Below are 22,683 nucleotides of genomic sequence, written 5' to 3' on the forward strand. Positions count from 1 at the left end.
TAAGAGAAGACATGCCGGCATTGGAGATGATTCAGAGGATGATCACAAGAATGATTCAAGGAATTAAAGGGTTAACATACAAGGAGTACTTGATGGCTCTGAATCTGGACTCTCTGGAGTTTAGAAGAATAGGGGGTTGGAGGTCTCACTGCAATATTGAAAGGCCTTAACAGTGGATATGTTTCCTACAGTGGGGAAGTCTCGATCCCCAGGGCACAGCTTCAGAAGAGAGGGACAGAGATAAGGAGGAATTTCTTTAGCCAGAGAGTGAATCTATGAAATTTGTTGCCGCAGATGGCTTTGGGGACTAAGTTGTTGGGTATATTTAAAGCAGAGGTTGATAGGTTCTTGATTAGTCAGGGTGTAAAAGGTTACAGGAAGAAGGCAGGAGAATGAGGTTGAAAGGGATAAATCAGCCATGATGGAATAGTGACACAGACTCAATGGCCCAAATAGCCTACTTCTGATCCAATGTCTTATGATGTGGCCATTACCAGAGACTTGGTTGAAAGGGAAACAGGAATAGATGCTTAATATTCCAAAGTTTTAATGTTTTAGAATAAACAGGAGGAGGAGGAGGAGGAGGTGGTGGGGTAGCACTATTAGTTAAGAACAATATCACAGTTGCACTTGGAGGGGGCATAATGAAGGCTCATCCATTGAGTCCAGATGGGTAGAAGTTAAATACAAGAAAAGTGTAATTACACTGATAGGATAATACTACAGACACCCTCAACAACCACCAGGATACTGTGGAACAGATATGCAGGCAGATTCGTGAAGGGTTGTTGTGGGTGAGTTTAATTTCCTTAATATAGACTAGGATCGCCATGATGTTTATATAGGGCAGAATTTGTTAGCTGCATCCAGGAGGTTGCTTAAATTAATATGTAGATAGTCAGACAAGTGGAGGGGCCACTATTGGACCTGGTGTTGGGTATTGAGCCCAGCCAGGTGACTGGCCTTTTAGTGGGAGAACAATTAGTCATCACAACTCCTTAAGAAAGCTATAAATAAATATAAGTACAGGGTTGGCAGAAAAGAATTAAACTATAAGAGTATTTGGCAGGAGTAAGGAGGGTTAATTGGGAAGAGCTGTTTTTGGGCAAGTCTACGTCTGATATCTGGAGGGTATTAAAATACTGCCCTGAGTATGGGACAGATATGTTCCAGTTAGAAGGATGGACAAGGATGGCAAGGTAAGGGAACCTTAGATGTCAAGAGAGGTGGCAGAATGAGATGTTGTTCTTTTAGATAGCCTCATCCTGACAGTGGAGAACCCCAGGGTAGACTGATTGGTACAGAAATAGGGAGGATTGATGAAATAGATTGCATTCAAGAATTCAAGATAACCAGAGGACAGGGAACAGGGAACAGCTTAGCAATACATTTGCTAGGCCGTAACTGGTCTCACCAATGTAGAGGAGGCCACGTCACAAAAGCAAATGCATGGGACAAACTTGGAGGAGGTGTATCTAATAAATCACTGCCTCACCTGGAAGGGTAGTTTATGACCATGGTAAGGGAAGGGATGGAAGGATAAGTGTTGCACCACTTACAGGGAAGGAGAGAGATGGACAGAAAGGCTTGCACAATCCAGGGAGTCACAGAGAGAGTGGTCCCTGTGGAAAGCAGAAAGGATTATGGAGAAAATGTAAATGATGGTGGAATCACACCACAACTTGCAGAACAGACAATGTGCTGGAGGGAGTGAGTGAGTGAGTAAGTAAGTAAGTTAGTTAGTTTTCAGGGTGAAGTTGGTGCTTAAGCCAGCTGATTAACAGATGTGCCCGGTGTAGTTCAGAGTCTGGAGTACTACAAGAGTTGATGAGAAAATGGAGAAAGATACAGGTTCGGTACAAAGTGTTTTAAGGGAATCTTCGGGAACTTCGGCTTGTTGCGTTCATGTAGTAAATGAAAGGAGCTGAAACTACATCGGTGAGAGGGGGAGTATGAAGTAAAACTCTTTAAAGATGTATACACACAATTCACAAAGAATAACGAAATTGTCCCACTATCATGAAGGACCAGACCTGTCCTACATACCAGTACCAAGGGCAGAGCACCTCTGAGGCCCCGTACAGGCAAAGATGAAGGACACGAACATGCAGTTTCCCCCGTAGCTGTAATTCACCGCCTCCTCTCCATGGAAGCCGCCATTAAATTCCCCACAATGCACGGCTCTGGCCTCACGGCCACGGACGCGTAATTTGGGCGGCCGCAGGATAGATTTGTTGGTGAAGGAGCGTCCCCCGGCCCGTGTCCCCGGGAAACCGGGCGGCCGCAGGATAGATTTGTTGGTGAAGGAGCGTCCCCCGGCCCGTGTCCCCGGGAAACCGGGCGGCCGCAGGATAGATTTGTTGGTGAAGGAGCGTCCCCCGGCCCGTGTCCCAGGGAAACCGGGCGGCCGCAGGATAGATTTGTTGGTGAAGGAGCGTCCCCCGGCCCGTGTCCCCGGGAAACCGGGCGGCCGCAGGATAGATTTGTTGGTGAAGGAGCGTCACCCAGCCCGTGTCCCCGGGAAACCGCAGGATAGATTTGTTGGTGAAGGAGCGTCACCCGGTCCGTGTCCCCGGGAAACCGGGCGGCCGCGGGATAGATTTGTTGGTGAAGGAGCGTCACCCGGCCCGTGTCCCAGGGAAACCGGGCGGCCGCCGGGGTTTGCAACTGAAGCCTGATTCCGGTTGTGAGGGGAGCAAATAGAAGATTGCAGACGTTGTGAATCTCAAAGTAATCTGTGAAGGTCGGAAGTGAGAAAACAGGTTGTTGTAAAGCTGCAGGTGTGGCGCCGAGTTTCGTAGAGGCAAAGGGCGGCCGTTTCCACCATTCCAGGGAATCATTGCTGATTTCAGAACCCATCTCCCTGTATGCATTGATCCCAGAGGCTTCAAGAAATTAATTTACCTCGTTCAATATGTTTAATAATTTAGCCATCACCACCTTCTAAACAATACCCAATGTAATTTTGAGAAATGTCAGCTAGTCATTTCTCTGAATATGTTAAAACTATTGGGTTCTAATACTGAATTTAACTATTTGAAGTAAATCATTTTACTCTCTATGGACGTGGCAGAATCTTCGTTTCAATTTTATGGCTCCAATACAGTAAAGCTGCGGTAATCTGCCATCGAGTCCCCCCCCCCCCCTCCCGAAATCATGGTGGTCTCTGTTTCCCCTGCTTTTTAATAAACTCACCGGGAACCCATTTTCTTTATTTCTTTTAAAGTCACTTGCTTCACAGGAAAATTTATTACACTGAATTGTAACATCTAAAAGAAATAAATTCTAAGTGTATTGGGATATTAATAGCAGCAATATTCAAAAGTCTGATGCCATCACAGTCTCAAGGGCGCCAGATTATTTACTGTAATTGTTATCATTTGCACCTATCACAGATATTCCTTCTGATGTCTCTCTGCTATTTTCTCATTTTCATAGTTTGATGAAGCTCCTTGACCCAAAATGTCAATTCTATTTTTATTTTAATTCATATTTAATATCTCTGGCATATGTCATGAAATTTGTTAACTTTATGGCAGCAATACAATGAAATACATGATAAATAAACAGAAAAATTGAGTTACAGTAAGTGTGTGCGTATATATATATATATATATATATATATATATATATAAAAATAAGTAATGCAAAGTAACAAATAAAAACAAAGTAGTGAGGTAGTGTTCATGAGTTCAATATCCATTTAGAAATTGGATGGCAGAATTACTCAGTATGTGCCTTCAGGCTTCTATACCTCCTTCCCAACAGTAGCATTATGAAGGGGGCATGTCTTGGGTGGTGAGGTTCCTCAATAATGGACACCATCTTCTTAAAACACCGCTCTTTGAAGATGTCTTGGATACTATGGAGGCTGGTACACATGATAGAGCTGACTAATTTTACAAGTTTCTGCAACCTATTTTGAGTTTGTGCAGTAGCCACCCCCGCCCCCATACCAGACAGTGATGCAGCCGATAGAATGCTCTCCACAGTACATTTGTAGACATTTTCAAGTGTTTTAGTTGACAAACTAATTCTCCTCAAACTCCTGATGAAATATAGCCACTGCTTTGCCTTCTTTGTGGCTGCATCAATATGTTGCATCCAGGTTAGGTCCTCAGAGATATTGACACCCAGAATCTTCTCTCACTGATGCTGCTTGATCTGCTGAAAGCATATAGCATTTTCTGTTTATGTTTCAGATTTTAAGTATCTTTGCTCCGATGACCTGAGTCTGGTGGGAATACCTGCTGTATTTTAAAATTAAAAGTTTTTTTTCAAATAAATAATTCAAATTCAATCAAACTACTAGTGCAGTATTTCTGATGGACAAGCAATTTGCTTTAGCGATTAAGGTAATTTCTCTTACAATTAAATTGCGAAACTATTTAGTGGGTCTGTTTAAGAACAGTGAAATAGCAACAAAAGAAGCCGCTAATGTACAATGTGTTATCACTTCTTTATCCCAGGATGGCTTAATCCAGATCCAACTGGAGAAAACAGATTTTTTTTAAAATCAACAACTAAAATGCACAAGGAAGGACTCGAACAGGAGAAAGTTGCTAAAATTGAAGGTGTTAGGCATAGCTCAAATGCTATCTATAAATTTGCTAATGATTCAACTATTGTTGGTAGAATCTCAGATGGTGACAAGTGTGCATACAGGAGCGAGAGAGACCAGCTAGTTGAGTGGTGTTGTAGCAACAACCTTGCACTCAGTGCTAGTAAGACCAAAGAGCTGATGGAGGGTTTCAGAAAGGGTAAGGCAAAGGAACACACAGTAATCCTCATCACAGGATCAAGTGAGAGAGTGAGCAATTTCAAGTTCCTGGGTGTCAATATCTCTTGAGGACCTGACCTGCTCGCAACATATTGATGCAGTTGTAAAGAAACAGGATAACGGCTGTATTTCATTAGGAGTTTGAGGGGATTTGGTTTGTCACCAAAAACACCTGAAAACTTCTAAGGGTGTGCTGTGGGGAGCACTCCGACTGCATGGTGGTGGGGGGAAATTACTACACAGAATTGAAGTAAGGTGCCGTAAGTTGTAAAATTAGTCAGCCTCAAAATTACTAACCTCTGTAATATCCAAGACATTTTCTATCAGCGGTGCCTCGGGAAACTGGCGTCCATTATTAAGGACCTCCATTACCCAGACAATGCCCTCTTTTCATTGTTACCATGTGGTGAACTACATATACCTGTCTGGACACGCCCCCCCCCCCGCTGACTGCTCCTGTGGCTCCTCCCACTGACCGTGGCTCCTCCTGTGGACCCCGGTATAAAGGCAATTGGAGACACAGCCCCGGTCTCAGTCTCCAGGATGTCGTGTGGTGGTCAATTGCTGCTTGTTCTTTCTTCCAGCCAATAAAAGCCTATATCTCGCCTCACGTCTCTGAGAGTTATTGATGGTGCATCAATTTTATTGGCTGGAAGTTTTAAAACATGGAAAGTATTTTACGTCCGGAAAAATTAGACTTGGACCCCCAGGCTCCAGAAGCAGCTCTTGCCTTTGAACTCTGGCTTGCATACTTCCAATCATACTTGGAAGCGATTCCAGTGACTGAGCCTGCCACAATGTACAAAACCCTCCTATCCAGAGTAAGTCCGAAAGTATTCTCCCTTATCAGAGACCTGCCGACCAACCAAGGGGCACTGGACGCCCTCAAAAGACAGTACCTGTGGCCGGTGAACACCGTCTATGCAAGACATCACTTAGCGACGCGGTGACAGTGAACTGACGAGTCGAGCGGGCAGTTTTTCCGAGCCCTACAGACACTCGTGCGGGCCTGCGACTGCAAGGGACTGACAGCGGAACAACATTCGGAGCTGCTGGTAAGAGACACCTTCGTTACGGGGATCAGGTCAGTGTACGTGCGCCAGCGGCTACTGGAAAATGCCGATCTTACCTTACGCTCAGTGATCGAGACAGCCGACATGCTGGAGGCTGCTCTGCACAACGGCCTTCAGCCGCATTAAAGGGGACATTGCCAAAGCAACGATGCATGCGGTGGATGAGACCATTCCCTTCCAAGTAGAGAGTGACGCCTCCGATTTTGCGCTGGCTGCTACCCTCAATCAGGCAGGCAGGCCAGTAGCATTTTTTTCTCGTATCCTTCAAGGCCCTGAAATTCGGCACTCCGCGGTGGAGAAAGAAGCCCAGGCCATAGTGGAAGCTATTAGGCATTGGAGGCATTATCTCACCGGCAAAAGGTTCACCTTGCTGACTGACCAGCGCTCAGTTGTGTTCATGTTCAGCAACCAACAGCGGGGCAAAATCAAAAATGATAGAATTTTGTGGTGGAGAATAGAACTCTCCACCTACAACTATGATATCCTGTACCGGCCTGGAAGACTCAATGAGCCCCCTGATGCTCTATCCCAGGGAGCGTGTGCCAGTGCACAGCTCAACCAGCTATACACCCTCCATGCAGATCTTTGCCACCCGGGGGTCACCCGATTTTACCATTTCGTGAAAGCCCGGAACCTGCCTTACTCCCTTGAGGACATCAGGACGATGACCAGGGACTGCCAAGTTTGCGCTGAGTGCAAACCGCACTTCTACCGTCCTGAAAAGGCGCAACTTATCAAGGCCACCCGCCCCTTTGAGCGACTGAGTGTTGACTTTAAGGGCCCCCTTCCCACCACCGACCGCAATGTCTACTTCCTCAACATTATCGACGAGTACTCGCGGTTCCCCTTTGCCATCCCCTGCCCCGACACCACTGCCACGTCCGTCATAAAAGCCCTGCGCCAGCTCTTCACTCTGTTCAGATATCCCTGCTATATCCACAGTGATAGAGGGTCCTCCTTTATGAGTGACGAGCTGCGCCAGTACCTGCTGGCTAGGGGCATTGCTACTAGTAGGACCACGAGCTATAATCCCCAGGGAAATGGACAGGTGGAGAGGGAGAATGCCACCGTGTGGAAGGCCACACTTTTAGCCCTTAAGTCAAAAGGGTTGCCGGTTTCTCAATGGCAGGAGGTCCTCCCCGAGGCACTCCACTCTATCCGCTCCCTGTTATGTACGTCCACCAATGCCACCCCTCATGAGCGCCTATTTTCTTTTCCCAGGAAGTCTGCCACTGGGACCACCCTACCAGCTTGGCTGACATCCCCAGGGCCAGTGCTGCTCCGGAAACATGCGAGGAGCAATAAATACTCCCCGCTGGTCGAGAGGGTTCACCTACTACATGCAAACCCCCAGTATGCCTATGTGGTCTTACCTGATGGGCGGGAGGACATGGTCTCCGTCCGCGACCTGGCGCCCACAGGAGCAGCAGACCACTACCCCAAACACTCCATGGTAACTATGAACCCTGTACCCGAGGTGACACTGTGCACACCAAGCCCTACACAGACTCCTCACGACACTCCTATACCGGGCGTCTCGCACACGCATATACCAGGCGCCTCGCACACGCATGAGGGATCACTGACACCTAGTGGGCTGACACCTCCAGTCAGGCCGGAACCAGCACAACCACCATCTCCGGTGCAATCACAGCCGGTGCTACGTAGATCGCAGCGACAGATTTGATCACCTGATAGACTTAACCTGTAAATGTACTTGTAAGAAACTTCGCCCCATGGGGACTCTCTTTTAAAACAAAGGGGGGGGGGGGTGAATGTGGTGAACTACATATAGCTGTCTGGACACGCGGGGGGCTGCTCCTGTGGCTCCTCCCACGGACCCCGGTATAAAGGCGATTGGAGACACAACCCCGGTCTCAGTCTCCAGGATGTAGTGTGGTGGTCAATTGCTGCTTGTTCTTTCTTCCAGCCAATAAAAGCCTATATCTCGTCTCACATCTCTGAGAGTTATTGATGGTGCATCATACCATTGGGAAGGAGGTACAGAAGCCTGAAGTCGCACTCCCAGCGATTCAGGAACAGCTTCTTACCCTCTGCCATCCAATTTCTAAATGGACGTTTGACCAATAAACACTGTCTCACAAATTTTTATTTGTTTTTATTTATTATCTATTTATTTTAACTTAACTATTTAATATACATATACATACTGTAATTCAGCTTTTTACACTATACTTTTAGCTAGCCATCTGGACACAAGCTGGGGTCTGATCAGCCCCGGTTGGGTCACCTGGAGAAGAGTGTATGATGTTGAAAGACCCGAAACACCCGATGATTCCAGGAACATCACATCAGTAGATGTATGCACTCAGTAAAATCATGTATTTATTTACCGCTGCCGCAAAGTTAACAAAATTCACGACATATGTTGGTGATATTAAACCTGATTCTGATATTACAGTACATGCCAATCGCGGTCATGTGTCTCCAGCAGTGAAATAGGAGCCTGCAGATGTGAGCAGGAAGTGCAGCTGACGCGATTCTATTTTGCTGAGCGACTTCAGGAAAAGGACGGAATGGCTTCGAATGAGATGCGAAAAGAGCTAGAAGATTATCTGAAAGGGCTGAACATCGAGACAGTATGTGAGGAGCACCCCGAGGTGAGTGAGTCCGATTAATTCTGAGGGTGACAGGCGTAACAGAGCTTCCTGCTAACGCCACGTTCACCGCTTCGGCACCGATCACCCGCAGACGGGAGCCTCCTCCCTCCCCCCTCCTCCCGCGTTAAGCCTCCAACCTGAGAGAGGCTATAACCCGAGAGAAACGTGTTAAATTTGACTCAAAGTCAGAGCATTGTAAATCACGGAAATACATTTTTTGTGTGTAAACGTATCCTTTAAATCTCTATATCTGGAATAACTTGTTTTTACCCGAAAGAAATGGACTGGACTGCATGTAAGGCGGCTATATGGCCCATTGTTTTCGTGGTAGCCAAAAAAAAGGGCAATCCAACGTTAAGAATCACTTCCCAGCTCAACCGCTTGGCACGTTACCAACATCCTTAGACCCTCTTATTATCGTTTTACCGGCGAGATCTGGAATTCTCCACCTTTTGGGTGAAACTCAATTCCAAACTCTTTTACCAATTACATTATATTTATTCACCCATTCATGTTCTCGGCCGCGCGTCTAAGAGAACTAAGCCGTTCTTGTTGACAGTTTAAGGGCCTCCCTTAATTTTCTACAGCTCAGTTCCACGTTCCCTCAAACTCTGTTTCAAATAAGTCAACCCATTCAACCAGTTGAGACAGCACGAATAAAGGGGCGGAGGTGACCTGTTGTTTAAGGACGCCAGCGCGTACAAGATGTTCTTTCTACACATAAAAGACCGCCCATAATATTGTTTCAGTAATTGCTTTTTCACTTCGGCCGTGTGTTCTTATGATGCCATTCATTGTAATACTGTGGAAATATGGTTACCAATTCCAATACGTTTGTAAGTAAGTATAAATAATTGGGACAAAATGTGGAGGGGCTGATTAGTAAGTTTCCCAATCACACAAAAGTTGGCGGACTTGTGGAAAGTGAAAAAAGTTGCCAAAGGTTACAACAGGAAATGGATCATCTGCAGATAAGGGCAAAGAAATGTCAACGGGAATTTAATTCGCAGAAGTGTAATGAGTTGCAGTTTTTGAGAATTCAAATGTATGGGGAAAATATAAATGTTGGGACCCTTTGGAGCATTGATATACAGAGGGATTTGGGGGTAAAAGTCCATAGTTCCCTGAAAGTGACAAGTTAAGTAGGTAACAGTAGTAATGAAGTCATAGAAAAGTGGAGCACAGAAACACGCCCTTCAGCTCATTTAAACTGCCTACTCCCAACCGACTTGCATCAGGACTATAGCTCTCCATAGCACTACTATCCATGTACCTATCCAAAATTTGCTTAAATGTTGAAATTGAGCTTGCATGCACCACCTGTGCTATTAGCTCATTCCACATTCTAACGACCCTCTGAGTGAAGAAGGTTCCTGTCATGTTCCCTTTTAAACTTTTCATCTTTCACCTTTAACCCATGACCTCTGGTTGTAGTCCCACCTAACCTCAGTGGAAAAAGCCTGTTTGCATTTACCCTTTCTATACCCCTCATAATTTTGTATACCTCTATCAAATATCCTCTCAATCTTCTATGTTCCAAAGAATAAATAGACAATAGGTGCAGAAGTAGACCATTCGGCCCTTCGAGCCTGCACCGCCATTTTGAGATCATGGCTGATCATCTACTATCAATACCCGGTTCCTGCCTTGTCCCCATATCCCTTGATTCCCCTATCCATAAGATACCTATCTAGCTCCTTCTTGAAAGCATCCAGAGAATTGGCCTCCACTGCCTTCCAAGGCAGTGCATTCCAGACCCCCACAACTCTCTGGGAGAAGAAGTTTTTCCTTAACTCCTATTCAATCTTTCCTTATAAATCAAGTCTTCCAGACTAGGCAACATCTTTGTAAATTTTCTCTGCACTCTTTCAACCTTATTTACTATGTGGTAGGGTAACTCTAGGCAGTTTCTAGAGTAGGTTACATGGTCAGCACCACATTGTGGGCTGACGGGCCTGTAATTTGCTGTAGAGTTCTATGTTCTTTCCTGTAGGTAGGTGACTAAAACTGCACACAATACTCCAAACTAGGCCTAACCAATGCCTTAGCAACACACACAAAATGGTGGAGGAACTCAGCAGGCCAGGCAGCATCTAGGAAAAGAGTACAGTATACATTTTGTGCCAAAACCCTTCGACAGGACTCACCAATGTCTTAGACAACTTCAACATAACATCCCATCTCCTGTACTCAATACTTTTATTTATGAAGGCCAATGTATCAAAAGTTTTCTTTATGACTAGATCTACCTGTGACACCACTTTCAATGAATTATGGACCAAAATGATTCTGGGAATGACAGGGTTAACATGCGAAGAGCATTTGGTGCTTTGGGCCTGTACTCACTGGAATTTTGAAGAACGCAGGGGATCTCATTGCAACTTTCTGAATGTTGAAAGGATTAGGTGGGGTGTATTTGGAGAGGATGTTTCCTATGGTGGGGGTATCCAGAACTAGAGGGCACAGCATCAAAATTGAGGGGATGACCTTTTAGAACAGAGGTAAGGAGAATTTTTTTTAGCCAGAGAGTATTGAATCTGTGGAATGCTCTGCTACAGACTGCAGTAGAGGCCAAGTCCTTGGGCATATTTAAGGCAGAAGTTGATAGTTTCCTCATTGGTCAGGGCATCAAAGGATATAGTGAGAAGACAGGTGTATGGGGTTGAGTGGGATCCAGAATCAGACATGATGTTAATGGTGATGCAGACTTGATGGGCTGAATGGCCTAATTCTACTCGTATGTCGTATGGTCCTTATGGTATTAGCAGATCACTTTGTTCTACCACACTTCTCAGTGCCCTACAGTTCACTATGCAAGACCTACCCAGGTTGGTCCTACTGAAGTGCAACACCTCGCACTTGTCCGCATTAAATTCCATCTGCCATTTTTCAGTCTATTTTTCAAGCTGATCCAGATTCCTCTGTAAGCCATGATAGCCTTCCTCACTGTCCACTACACACCCAATCTTGGTGGCATTCGCAAATTTGCTGATCCAGTTGACCACGTTATCATCCAGATAATTGATATAGATGTCAAACAACAAAGGACCCAGCACCGATCCCTGTGGCACACCACTTGTCACAGTCAGAGACTTTGTTGACATCCACTGCTTTGCCTTCATCCATTTTCTGAATGTCCATGTCTATCCAAATATTTATATATATAGTCCCTTAGAATATCTTCCACTAGCTTTCCTACTGCTGATGTCAGAGTCACAGGCGTATAACTTCTTGGTTTATGTTTAGAGCCTTTTTTAAACAGCGGAACAACATTGTCTATCCTCCAATCCTCTGGTATCTCTCCTGTCACTAAGGATGTTTTAAATATCTTTGCTAGGGCCCCAGCAAATTCTGCAATTGCCTCCCGTAGGGTCTGAGGGAACACCTTGTCAGGCCCTGGGGGTTTATCCAGCCTGATTTGCCTCAGGACAGCTCCTCTTCTGTAACCTGTAGATGGTCCACGAAGTTGGTACCGCTTTGCCTCACTTCTATAGACTCTGTGCCCATCTCCTGAGTAAATACAGATGTAAAAAGTTTATTTAAGATCTCCCCCATTTTGTTTTGGCTCCACACATGGTTTACCATTCTGATCTTCTAGAGGACCAGTTTTGTCCCTTGCAATCCTTTTGCTCTTAACGTATGGGTAGAATCCCTTGGGCTTTTTCTTCACTTTGTCTGCTTGGGCAACTTAATGCCTTCTTCTAGCCCTTCTGATTTCTTAAGTGTTCTCTAGCATTTCTTATACTCCGTAAGCACCCCATGTTTTCCTACCTGCCTATACCTGCTACACACCTCTTTTATTTTCTCTTAACCAAGGCCTTGGTAACTCTTGAAAACCAAGGTTCCCTACACTTGTTTTCTTTACCTTTTATTCTGACTGGCATATACAAGTTTGTACCGTCAAAATTTCACTTTTGAAGGTCTCCCAGTTAGCAAGTACACCTTTGCCAGAAAACAGCCTGTCACAATCTATACTTGCCAAATTATTTCTGATACCATCAAATTTGCCTTTCTCCAATTTAGAATCTCAATCCGTGGACCAGACCTATCTTTTTCCATTCTTACTCTGAAACTAATGGCATTGTGATCACTAGATGCAAAGTGTTCCCCTACACAAACTTACCGGTATGTCACCTGCCCTGTCTCATTCTCTAATAGCAGATCAAGTATCACGCACTCTATTCTTGGGATTTTTATGTACTGACTCAGGAAGCTTTCCTAAACTCATTTGATAAACTCTATCCCATCTAGTCCTTTTACAGTATGGGAGTCCCAGTCAATATGTGGAAAGTTAAGATCATCTGCCATAAAAATCTTATGTTTCCTGCAACAGTCCGTGATCTCTCTACAAATGTGTTCCTATCAATCCCTCTGACTGTTAGTGGTCTGTGATATAGCCCCATTAAAGTGGTTATGCATTTCTTATTTAGTCATGTGATGTGCTTACCTTCATCAATTCAGGCATTGACGGTAAGTGTCAGAACGTCATGTTGCAGCTGTACAAATCTTTTTTGAGGATGCATTTGGAGTATTGTATGCAGTTCTAGTCACCCATTACAGGAAAGGGTGCAGAAGGGTTTCACTGAGTTGTTGCCTGGAATACAGAATATTAGCAATAAGGAGAGGTTGGGGAAACTTGGCTTGCTTTTTCTGTAGTGTCAGAGATGAGCAGAGACCTTGTAACAGGTTTATAGAATTATATCAGTCACAGATAGGGTAAATAGAGTCCTTATCCCAGGGTAAGAATGTCAAATAGTAGAGGGAGGAAAAGTTTAAAGGAGATGAGCAGGGATAAATATTTTAGAGTTGTAGGGCTTTAGTTGTAGTGTTTATGGAAGCAGACTCAAGAGTGCCATTTAAGATACACTTAGAAAGGCATATGAAAATGCAGAGAATGAAGGAATATAGATCATATGCAGGCAGATAGGATAAGTTTAATTGGTCATTATGGTCGGCACAGACATAGCAAACTGAAGGACCTGTTTCTGTATTGTAATATTCTATGCTCTACCTCTGGGTTCAGAGCCTTTGTACTTCATCACCCATAACCCAGTTATTATTTCAACCTTGCTGTTGGACTCTGGAAAGCAGAAGGTCAGAGGGATCAGTTCTCTGCATTTGGCCCAGGTGAGTGCAAGGGTATATTTATGGGCTAGGTGAAAATTCCAGACAGGAAGCTCAGTCCAGTGTGGTCCTCTTCAACACTGGGGAGATCACCTTGTGAGTATTAACAGCAATACACTACATTGGAAAAATTGCTAGTAAGTTGCTGCTTCACCAGAAGAACTGTTTGAGTTCCTGAATCAGAATCAGAATCAGGTTTATTATTACTGGCATGTGACGTGGAATTTGTTAACTTAGCAGTAGCAATTCAATTCAATGCAATACATAATATAGAAGAAGAAGACCCCCCCCCCCAATAATAAATAAATAAATAGATCGATTATAGTATACGTATATTGAATAAAAACATAGAAAAACTGTAGCACAATACAGGCCCTTCAGCCCACAATGATGTGCCGAACATGTACTTACTTTAGAAATTACCTAGGGTTACCCATAGCCCTTAATTTTTCTAAGCTCCATGTACCTATCTAGGAGTCTCTTAAAAGACCCTATTGTATCTGCCTCCACCACCATCGTTGGCAGCCCATTCCACGCACTCACCACTCTCTGCATAAAAAAACAACCCTGACATCTCCTCTGTACCTACTTCTAAGCACCTTAAAATTGTGCCATTTCAGCCCTGAGAAAAAGCCTCTGACTATCCACACCATCAATGCCTCTCATCATCTTACACACCTCTGTCAGGTCACCTCTCATCCTCCGTCGCTCCAAGGAGAAAAGGTCAAATTCACTCAACCTATTCTCATAAGGCATGCTCCCCAATCCAGGCAACATCCTTGTAAATCTCCTGTGCACCCTTTCTGTAGTTTCCACATCCGTCCTGTAGTGAGGTGACCAGAACTGAGCACAGTACTCCCAAGTGGGGTCTGACCAGGGTCCTATATAGCTGCAATCTTACCTCTCGGCTCTTAAACTCAATCCCACGGTTGATGAAGGCCAATGCACCCTATGTCTTCTTAACCACAGAGTCAACCTGCTCAGCAGCTTTGAGTGCCCTATGGACTCGGACCCCAAGATCCCTCTGATCCTCCACACTGCCAAGAGTCTTACCATTAATACTACCTTCTGCCATCATATTTGACCTACCAAAATGAACCACCTCACACTTATCTGGGTTGAACTCCATCTGCCACTTCCAGCTCAGTTTTGTATCCTATCAGTGTCCTGCTGTAAACTATGACAGCCCTCCAAACTATCCACAACACCCCCAGCCTTTGTGTCATCAATAGATTAAAAATTGTGCAAAAAACAGAAATACTTTATATTTAAAAAAATGAGAGTGTCCAAGGAATCGGATGGCAGAGTGGAAGAGGCTGTTCCTGAATTACTGAGTGTGTGCCTTCAGGTTTCTGTACCTCCTATCTGATGGTAACAATGAGAAAAGGGCATACCCTGAGTGCTGGAGGTCCTTAATAATGAACGCTGCTTTTCTGAGCCACCGCTCCTTGAAGATGTCCTAGGTACTTTGTAGGCTAGTACCCAAGATGGACCTGAGTAGATTTACAACCTTCTGCAGCTTCTTTTGGTCCTGTGCAGAATCCCCCCCCCCCACACCAGGCATTGATACAGCCTGTTAGAATGCTCTCCATGGTACATTTATAGAAGTTTTTGAGTGTATTTGTTGACATACCGAATCTCTTCAGACTCCAGTGAATTTAACTGCTGTCTTGCCTTCTTTATAACTGCATCGATATGTTGGGACTAGGTTAGATCCTCAGAGATCGTGACATCTAGGAACGTGAAACTGCTCATTCTCTCCACTTCTGATCCCTTTATAAGGATCGGTATGTGTTCCTTTGTCTTACCCTTCTGGAACTCCACAATCAGCTCTTTTGTCTTACTGACGTTGAGTCCCAGATTGTTGCTGTGGTGTCACTCCAATAGTTGGCATATCTCACTCCTGTACGCCCTCTCATCACCACCTAAAATTCTACCAACAATGGTTGTATTGTCAGCAGATTTATAGATGGTATTTGAGCTATGCCTAGCCACACAGTTATGGGTATATAGAGAGTAGAACAGTGGGCTAAGCACACACCCCAGAGGTGAACCAGTGTTGATCGGCAGAGAGGAAGATATGTTATCACCAGTCCGCACAGATTGTGGTCTTCCGGTTAGGAAGTTGAGGATCTAATTGCAGGGGGAGGTACAGAGGCCCAGGTTCTTCAACTTCTCAATCAGGATTGTGGGAATGATGGTATTAAATGCTGAGCTAGAGTCGATGAACAGCATCCTGATATAGGTGTTTGTGTTGTCCAAGTGGTCTAATGCCATGTGAAGAGCCATTGAGATTGCATCTGCCGTTGACCTATTGTGGCAAAAGGCAAATTGCAGTGGGTCCAGGTCCTTGCTGAGGCAGGAGTTCATTCTAATTATGACCAACCTCTCAAAACATTTCATCACTGTAGATGTGAGTGCTACCAGGCGATAGTCATTAAGACAGCTCACATTATTCTTTTTAGGCTCTGGTACGATTGTTGTCTTTTTGAAGCAAGTGGGAACTTCTGTCCATAGCAGTGAGAGGCTGAAAATGTCATTGAATACTCCCACCAGTTGGTTGGCATAGGTTTTCAGAGCCTTACCAGGTACTCCATCAGGACCTTCTACCTTGCAAGGGTTCACTCTTTGTAAAGACAGCCTAACATCGGCCTCTGAGACCGAGATCACAGGGTCATCATGTGCAGCAGGGATCTTTCCAGCTGTAGTTGTATTCTCCCTTTCAAAGTAGGCATAGAACTCATTGAGTTCATCTGGTAGTGAAGCATCACTGCCATTCATGCTATTGGGTTTCGCTTTGTAAGAAGTAATGTCTTGCAAACCCTGCCAGAGTTGCCATGCATCCGATGTCGCCTCCAACCTTGTTCAAAATTGTCTCTTTGCCCTTGAAATACCCCTCTGCAAATCATACCTGGTTTTTTGGTGCAGGCCTGGGTCGCCAGACTTGAATGCCACAGATCTAGCCCTCAGCAGACGATGTACCTCCTGGTTCATCCAGGTTCGAAGATGAATCCCTGAATACAGTCCAGTCCACCAATTCAAAGCAGTCCTGTAGGCGCTCCTGTGCTTCTGTTGTCCATTTCTTCTTGGTCCTCACTACTGGTGCTGCAGTCTTCAGTCTCAGCCTATACTCAGGGAGTAGAAGTACAGCTAGTGATCAGACGTCCCGAAGTGAAGGCGTGGAATAGCACGGTAGGCAATCTTGATGGTGATGTAGCAATGGTCCAGTGTGTTGTTTCCTCTGGTATTGCAGGTTATCTGTTGATGGTAGTTCCTCAGTGATTTTTTCAGACTGGCCTGGTTAAAATCTCCCAAAATGATGGTGAAGGCGTTAGGATGCGCTGTTTCGTGCATGCTGATCCCATTGCTCAGATCATCTAAAGCCTGATTGACATTGGCCTAAGGTGAAATGTATACTGCTACCAAAATGACCCCAGAGAACTCCCATGGTAGGTAAAAATGATGGCACTTAACTGTTAGGTTAAGGTATGGTGAACAGAATTGGGACAGCACAGATATATTTGTGCATCAAAAAGAGTTGATCATGAGGCATACTCCTCCACCTCTGCTTTTGAGAGACTCTACAAATCTATCTTGACGATGTATAGTAAACCCATCAACCTGAACTACTGCATCCAGTATGGAAGGGGTTAACCAGGATTCCATGAAACAAAGGACACACGGAGTCCTAAAGTCCCTATGATTCAGCACCCTAGCTCTGAGATCATCGATTTTATTCACCAGAGACTGCACGTTTGCTAGCAACATAATCAGTATTGGGAGTTTAAAACCCCATTTCCTTAAACACACTTGTATCTCCGATCTACAGCCACACTTCCTCGGTGGAATGCTGTGAGGTCGCTTCCGTCCACAATCAGTGTGGTTTCTGTCCGTTTTAAGCATTGATATTTCATTTAAATACATTAAGACATTTTTGTTGACTGTACTGAACTTGGAAGCAGTTGTCCTTTTTAGCTGTATCAGACTGAAATTAGAATATTTAATCTATTCCATTGTGAGTACTGCTGCTACTCGAGTCGCCCCTAAGCGCCCCAGAATTAAGATAATAGGAAGCAAAGAGTTAAGAGTAGGTGTTGTATTTCCTGTGATTGCATGGGGAAGTGCATGACTAGATTGTTGAATACTGGTGGGAATGGTCTCTTTGGCATGCTGAAAGGAAGAGGAGGATGTGACTGGAGTTCCAGTGAAGATGGCAAATAATATAGAGAATGAACTACTGTATGTGGAGCCTGGTAGGATGAAAGGTGTGAGTAAGGGATTCCTATCATTTGCAAGAGAGTGGGCAAGAACAGAGATGCAGAAAAGGATATGTGGTTAAGAGGCCTGTCAATTATGGTACTAGGGAATCCACGGTAAAAGAAAATGAGACATTTTCAAAGTTTGTGTGGAAAGTCTTACCATCAGACCTGATAAAACAGAAGGAAATGAGAGAAAGTAATGTGGGGTTCTTACAGGAAGCAGTGAAGTCAAGATAACTGTGGGAGTCAAAAGGCTTAAATGGATATTGGCTCTAATGTGTCAACTGAATGGACTATGCTTCCATTTTCCACCCTGTTCACATCTTTACACCGGTAATGAAATTTTTGAGAGCTGTTGGAGTGCAGGAACTTGTGCCAATACAGTTTAAGTGTAATGGGAAAAGAACTAAGTAGGGGAACCTGAATAGGACCAAAACAAGGTCATTTCCACATACCCACAGATGGCTGAATTTCCCACATATGCAGTTTTTATTGTTGGCATGACAAATGTTTTGTGTTTTACCATTGCCATTATCACTCTTACTGTAATGTGGGTGACCAAAATTGTATGCAGTAATCTAACTGCAGCATAACTAATGTTCTAGCATTTCTCTCAGCTCTTACAGGCCAATGGTACCCAATGAAAGCTTATCTCAGTGAACAAAGAACCTTTCCCATACTTTACTTACCTGCACATTCTTCAAGATCATTGACGGCCCGGTGTTTTTTTTTGCTGTTGTCTTGCAATGATGTTCATGCCCAAGACTAATGTGCTAGCCATGTACAGATTAACATGACCCTGTGGAGCTTTGGAAATCATTCCCCCCACCCCCCCCAAGCAAAACTGCCTTTCTTTGAAAGTTTTTGAATGTTGACATTCACAAAAAAAACTTTAAAATGTACTAAAAGTTAATCACAGCATAACAACATTTAAGAATAATTTTAAAAAACTAAAAAAGAAAGCTGAAACCATTTAACTGCATTTGTTAAGTGGCTTAATTTTGAAATCATGAGTGACCTAGAGGTAACCTCTTTTTTTGTTCAGAACCATTACTGTTCAAATAGAATTTAAAACCTGGAACAATTTCCTGGAAAGACAATTTCCTGTTTTCCTGGAACATCAGGAAAACTCCAAGAGGTTGATTTGCTATTGGATTCCAGGAGAATTCCAACATCAGAAGGACAATAGTAAACACCCCTAAGAAAACTTAAGATTTGCCTGCTTACATGAATGGCTCTTAAAAACTTTTAGGGTTACCATTCTATATCTCCCCACTCCCAAAAAATACTTCTGCACTTCTGTTCAAGACATTGCCTAAGTAAGTAACTATCCATCGTAATCATTTGAAAAGAAAATGGGAAACTTTCAGATTCAGATCTCCATGTTTGTTCAGGAACATACAGGATAGAATAAACTCTGGGGAAAGGTTTGTGAAGTATAGGAAATGGTAAACAGAAAGAGTTCATACAGTATACACTTCTAAAAATTCAAGTTCTCGTAAGACTATAGTTTTATACAATACAGTGTATTTTTTATGGTTTGTATTCTGTGCAGTCAGCATTAACAGCAAGTACCCTGTATGCCTTTTTAACCACCTTACCTGCTTGGCTTGCTACCTTCAGGGTTCTGTAGACACATGCCTGTTCATTCAGTTCCTGTACACTTCTAATATTCTGGCACTTACCAGGTCCTTCGGTTTAAATATGTGTCACCGAGGACATCTTGAGACCTATTCTGAATTACTGAACTACTGAAACTACTGAATCATTACCCTGCTCAAGTCAGCAAGTTCAAAAGGGAAGCAAGAGAAGGTGGAAGCTACTAAAAAATTTAAAATGCTGCATGATTCCATATCAGGCTTCCATCTGCAACTCTTAATTGCTTGTTTTTTCTTTCAATGTAATTTATCTCCAGTATAGATTTTGCACTGTATACAGTCCATTTCTTTTTCATCACTTCAGTGACCGAACACAGCTAGTTAGAATTAGATAATTCCAATGATATTAATAGTTTATGAGAACGATTTTACTGCCCTGTACAGTTTGCCCTATTTCTGAGCCAGTTATGCTAAGTGGGTGATCCATCTTAGCCTCTTCCAGTGATCTCCAGCATGATAGATACCACTCTTAAGCCAATTCATTACAATGTGATATCAGGAAAGAGCTAAAGGCATTGGATACAACAAAGGCTATGGGTACTAGCAATATTCCAGCAAGAATACTGAAAGTTTTCGCTCCAGAACTTGCCGTGCCCTTGGCCAAGCTGTTCCAGTGCAGCTACAAGATTGTTGTCTGTCCAGCAGTGTGGAAAGTAAACCAGATGTGTTGTCTACAAGAAGCAGGATAACTCCAACTGGGCCAGTTACTGCTCCATTGGTCTACTGTCAGTCATGAGCAAGCTGATGGAAGGGATATTCCATATTATTATGCAGCACTTGCTTAGCAACAGCCAACTACAGAATTTCTGCTTGGGTTTGCCCAATTCACTCAGCTCCTGACCTGATTACAGCCTTAGTCTAAGTGTGGAAAAAAAGCTGAACTCCAGAGTTGAGGTGAGACTAACTGCCTTTGATATTAGTGCAACATTTGATTGAGTATTTAGTAAAGGAGAATCAATAGTAATCAGGGGGTAAGGTGGGCAGTGATGGTGGTAAAGGGGCCCTCTGCTGTTTGGAGTCCATAGAAAAATCGGTGTGGTGATAGTTGGTCAATCATCTCAACCACAGGACATCTTTTCAGGTCATTATTGAGGTACGTCCTCAACCCAACCATCATCTGCTGCTTATCAATGATCTTTCTTCAATTGTAAGGTGATATAGGGATGTTCACTGTTGACTGCACAATGTTCAGAGTTCAAAGCAGATTTATTATCAAAGTTACTATCTACTGCCTTGAGAGTCATTTGGTTGCAGGCATTTATTGGAAAAAATCAGAAATAGAATTTATGAAAAATAATACATTAACAAAGACTGACGAACAACCAATGTGCAAAAGAAGACAAAGTGCAATTAAAAAATGCTGAGAATGCAAGTTGCAGAGAGTCCTTGTAGATCAAATAATCATTTCAGAGTACTGGTGATTGAAGTTATCCATGTTGGTTCAGGAGCAAGATGTTTGTAGGGTAATTACTGTTCCTGAACCTGGTGGCATAGGACCTAAGGCTTCTGTTTCTCCTCTCCAATAATAGTAGCAAGAAGAGGACATGGCCTGGATGGCGGGGAGCCTTGATGATGGAAGTTGCTTTCTTGTGGCAGCACTCCATGTAAATGTATTCAATTGTGGAAAGGGCTTTGCCTGTGATGAATTAGGCTGTATCTACCACATTCGGTAGCCTTTTGCATTCCTGGGTGTTGGTGTTTCCATAACAGGCAGAGTAGAAACTCTTTGGACCTAGTGGTATGTAGGTACAGGCTTTTGTATTTTCTGTCCAATGGGGTTGGGGGGAGAGGATAGCATCTTCTGGGGTGTGTGTGGGGCCTTTGATTATGTTGTCTGCTTTACCAAGGCAGAAATAAGTGTGGGCAGAGTCCATGGTGAGGAGGCTAATTTCTGTGATGTGTTTACCTGTGTCCACAAATCTCCACAGTTTCCTGTATTCATTGCAGACCAATTGCTAAGAAAGAGCACTGAAATTGCAATGATGATCCAACTAAACGTACATGAAATAATTTCTACAGGGATGTTAGAAACTCCTTGCTTTAGACAGAAGTTATGTGCAGGATAAAATCCAGACCTTGATGGTTTTATTGAAATCAGCTTTTTATTTCTAGTGTTTTTTTCCTCGTTGACTTCCTATTGGTTATGATTATAGTTATTTTTAATGACTTCACAAAAAATTTTTCAAGAGCGTATGTAAACATTAGGTGAGATTAGAGGGCAGGATGTAATTAATCAAGAGTGCACAAGCATAATTATGTCCCTTTTTAAGTCTAATATCTTGTTCTTTTGATTCTTTTTTTTTATAGGTCTTTACAGTTGAAGCTATGATGCCTTATGTGCAACACCTTGAGGGGGCGCACAGTAAGAACTTGTTCCTTAAAGACAAGAAGAAAAAAAGCTTGTGGTTGGTGACTGTCTTACACAATAGACAAGTCAACTTGAATGACTTAGCAAAGAAGCTGGGTGTTGGAAGTGGAAATCTACGCTTTGCAGATGAAGGGACAATGCTAGAAAAACTAAAAGTTGGTCAAGGTTGTGCGACACCATTTGCTCTTTTCTGTGATAAACAAGGGGATATAAAATTTGTATTGGATTCAGACTTTGTAAATGGAGAATATGAAAGAATCTATTTTCACCCAATGACTAATTCAGCTACAATGGGTATAAAGCCTGCAGACTTCCTACATTTTGTAAAAGAAACAGGTCATGAACCTACAATACTAAATTTTGATTAAAATATAAAATAAAATAAAATCATGTAATCCTCATTTTAATGCACTGTGTTATCAAGTTAATTTGTAAGTGTACAGGCAGTCCCCAGGTTACGTATGAGTTCCATTCCTGAGTCCATCTTTAAGTCAGATTTGTACGTAAGTCGGAACAAGTACATTCGGTATTATTTATCGTCAGTTAGTCAAACGTTTGTCTTTGTATATAGTATATATTTTACCTTTCTATGCATATAAAACACTTAAGAAACGTATGTATTCCAATAATTAAACCACTGCGTTGCTTAGTAATAATTGTCGCTTTCATTGGGGCATGGCCTTTCAAATGCTCCATTATTCTCACTTTATCCATTATCCTTTAAAATTGTTCCGATTGTTGACTGACTGTTGCCTAACGTTTTTCCAATGACCAATGGCGTTTCACTTCTTTCCAAACGC

At 43.4% G+C, this 22,683-nt stretch overlaps 2 protein-coding genes across 8 annotated transcripts in view; one reads left to right on the forward strand and one right to left on the reverse strand.

Annotated features, from left to right (window-relative positions):
• Positions 1 to 2,193, reverse strand: part of mtif2 (mitochondrial translational initiation factor 2) — a 29,798-nt gene extending 27,605 nt beyond the window's left edge. For both annotated transcript variants that reach the window (XM_073051010.1, XM_073051008.1), the window contains exon 1: positions 2,047 to 2,193. The gene's annotated coding sequence lies outside the window, so the exon portion shown is untranslated. The remainder of the gene's footprint in view (positions 1 to 2,046) is intronic.
• prorsd1 (prolyl-tRNA synthetase domain containing 1) lies at positions 1,798 to 22,270 on the forward strand. Of its 6 annotated transcripts, none has more exons than XM_073051020.1 (3): positions 1,798 to 1,856; positions 8,306 to 8,474; positions 21,823 to 22,270. In XM_073051020.1, the coding sequence occupies exons 1-3, from the start codon at positions 1,828 to 1,830 to the stop codon at positions 22,249 to 22,251; spliced, it is 627 nt and encodes a 208-aa protein (XP_072907121.1). In that variant the 5' UTR covers positions 1,798 to 1,827; the 3' UTR covers positions 22,252 to 22,270. The 6 variants fall into 6 exon arrangements, with proteins under 6 accessions (XP_072907121.1, XP_072907123.1, XP_072907122.1 ...); XM_073051022.1 differs by lacking the exon at positions 1,798 to 1,856 and adding an exon at positions 2,608 to 2,743; XM_073051021.1 differs by lacking the exon at positions 1,798 to 1,856 and adding an exon at positions 2,638 to 2,762.
• Positions 22,271 to 22,683: the final 413 nt, after the last annotated feature.

Source organism: Hemitrygon akajei, chromosome 7, assembly GCF_048418815.1.
Source record: "Hemitrygon akajei chromosome 7, sHemAka1.3, whole genome shotgun sequence".
Classification (NCBI taxonomy): Eukaryota; Metazoa; Chordata; class Chondrichthyes; order Myliobatiformes; family Dasyatidae; genus Hemitrygon; species Hemitrygon akajei.

What these genes read in the sequence shown, in the direction of transcription:
- prorsd1 (XM_073051016.1), top strand. Translation starts at nt 7,143, where the DNA reads ATGCGAGGAGCAATAAATACTCCCCGCTGGTCGAGAGGGTTCACCTAC. An exon ending in ACTACCCCAAACACTCCATG is followed by an intron (nt 7,307 to 8,305) that starts GTAACTATGAAC and finishes ATGTGTCTCCAG; the next exon opens with CAGTGAAATAGGAGCCTGCA. An exon ending in TATGTGAGGAGCACCCCGAG is followed by an intron (nt 8,475 to 21,822) that starts GTGAGTGAGTCC and finishes TTTTTTTTATAG; the next exon opens with GTCTTTACAGTTGAAGCTAT.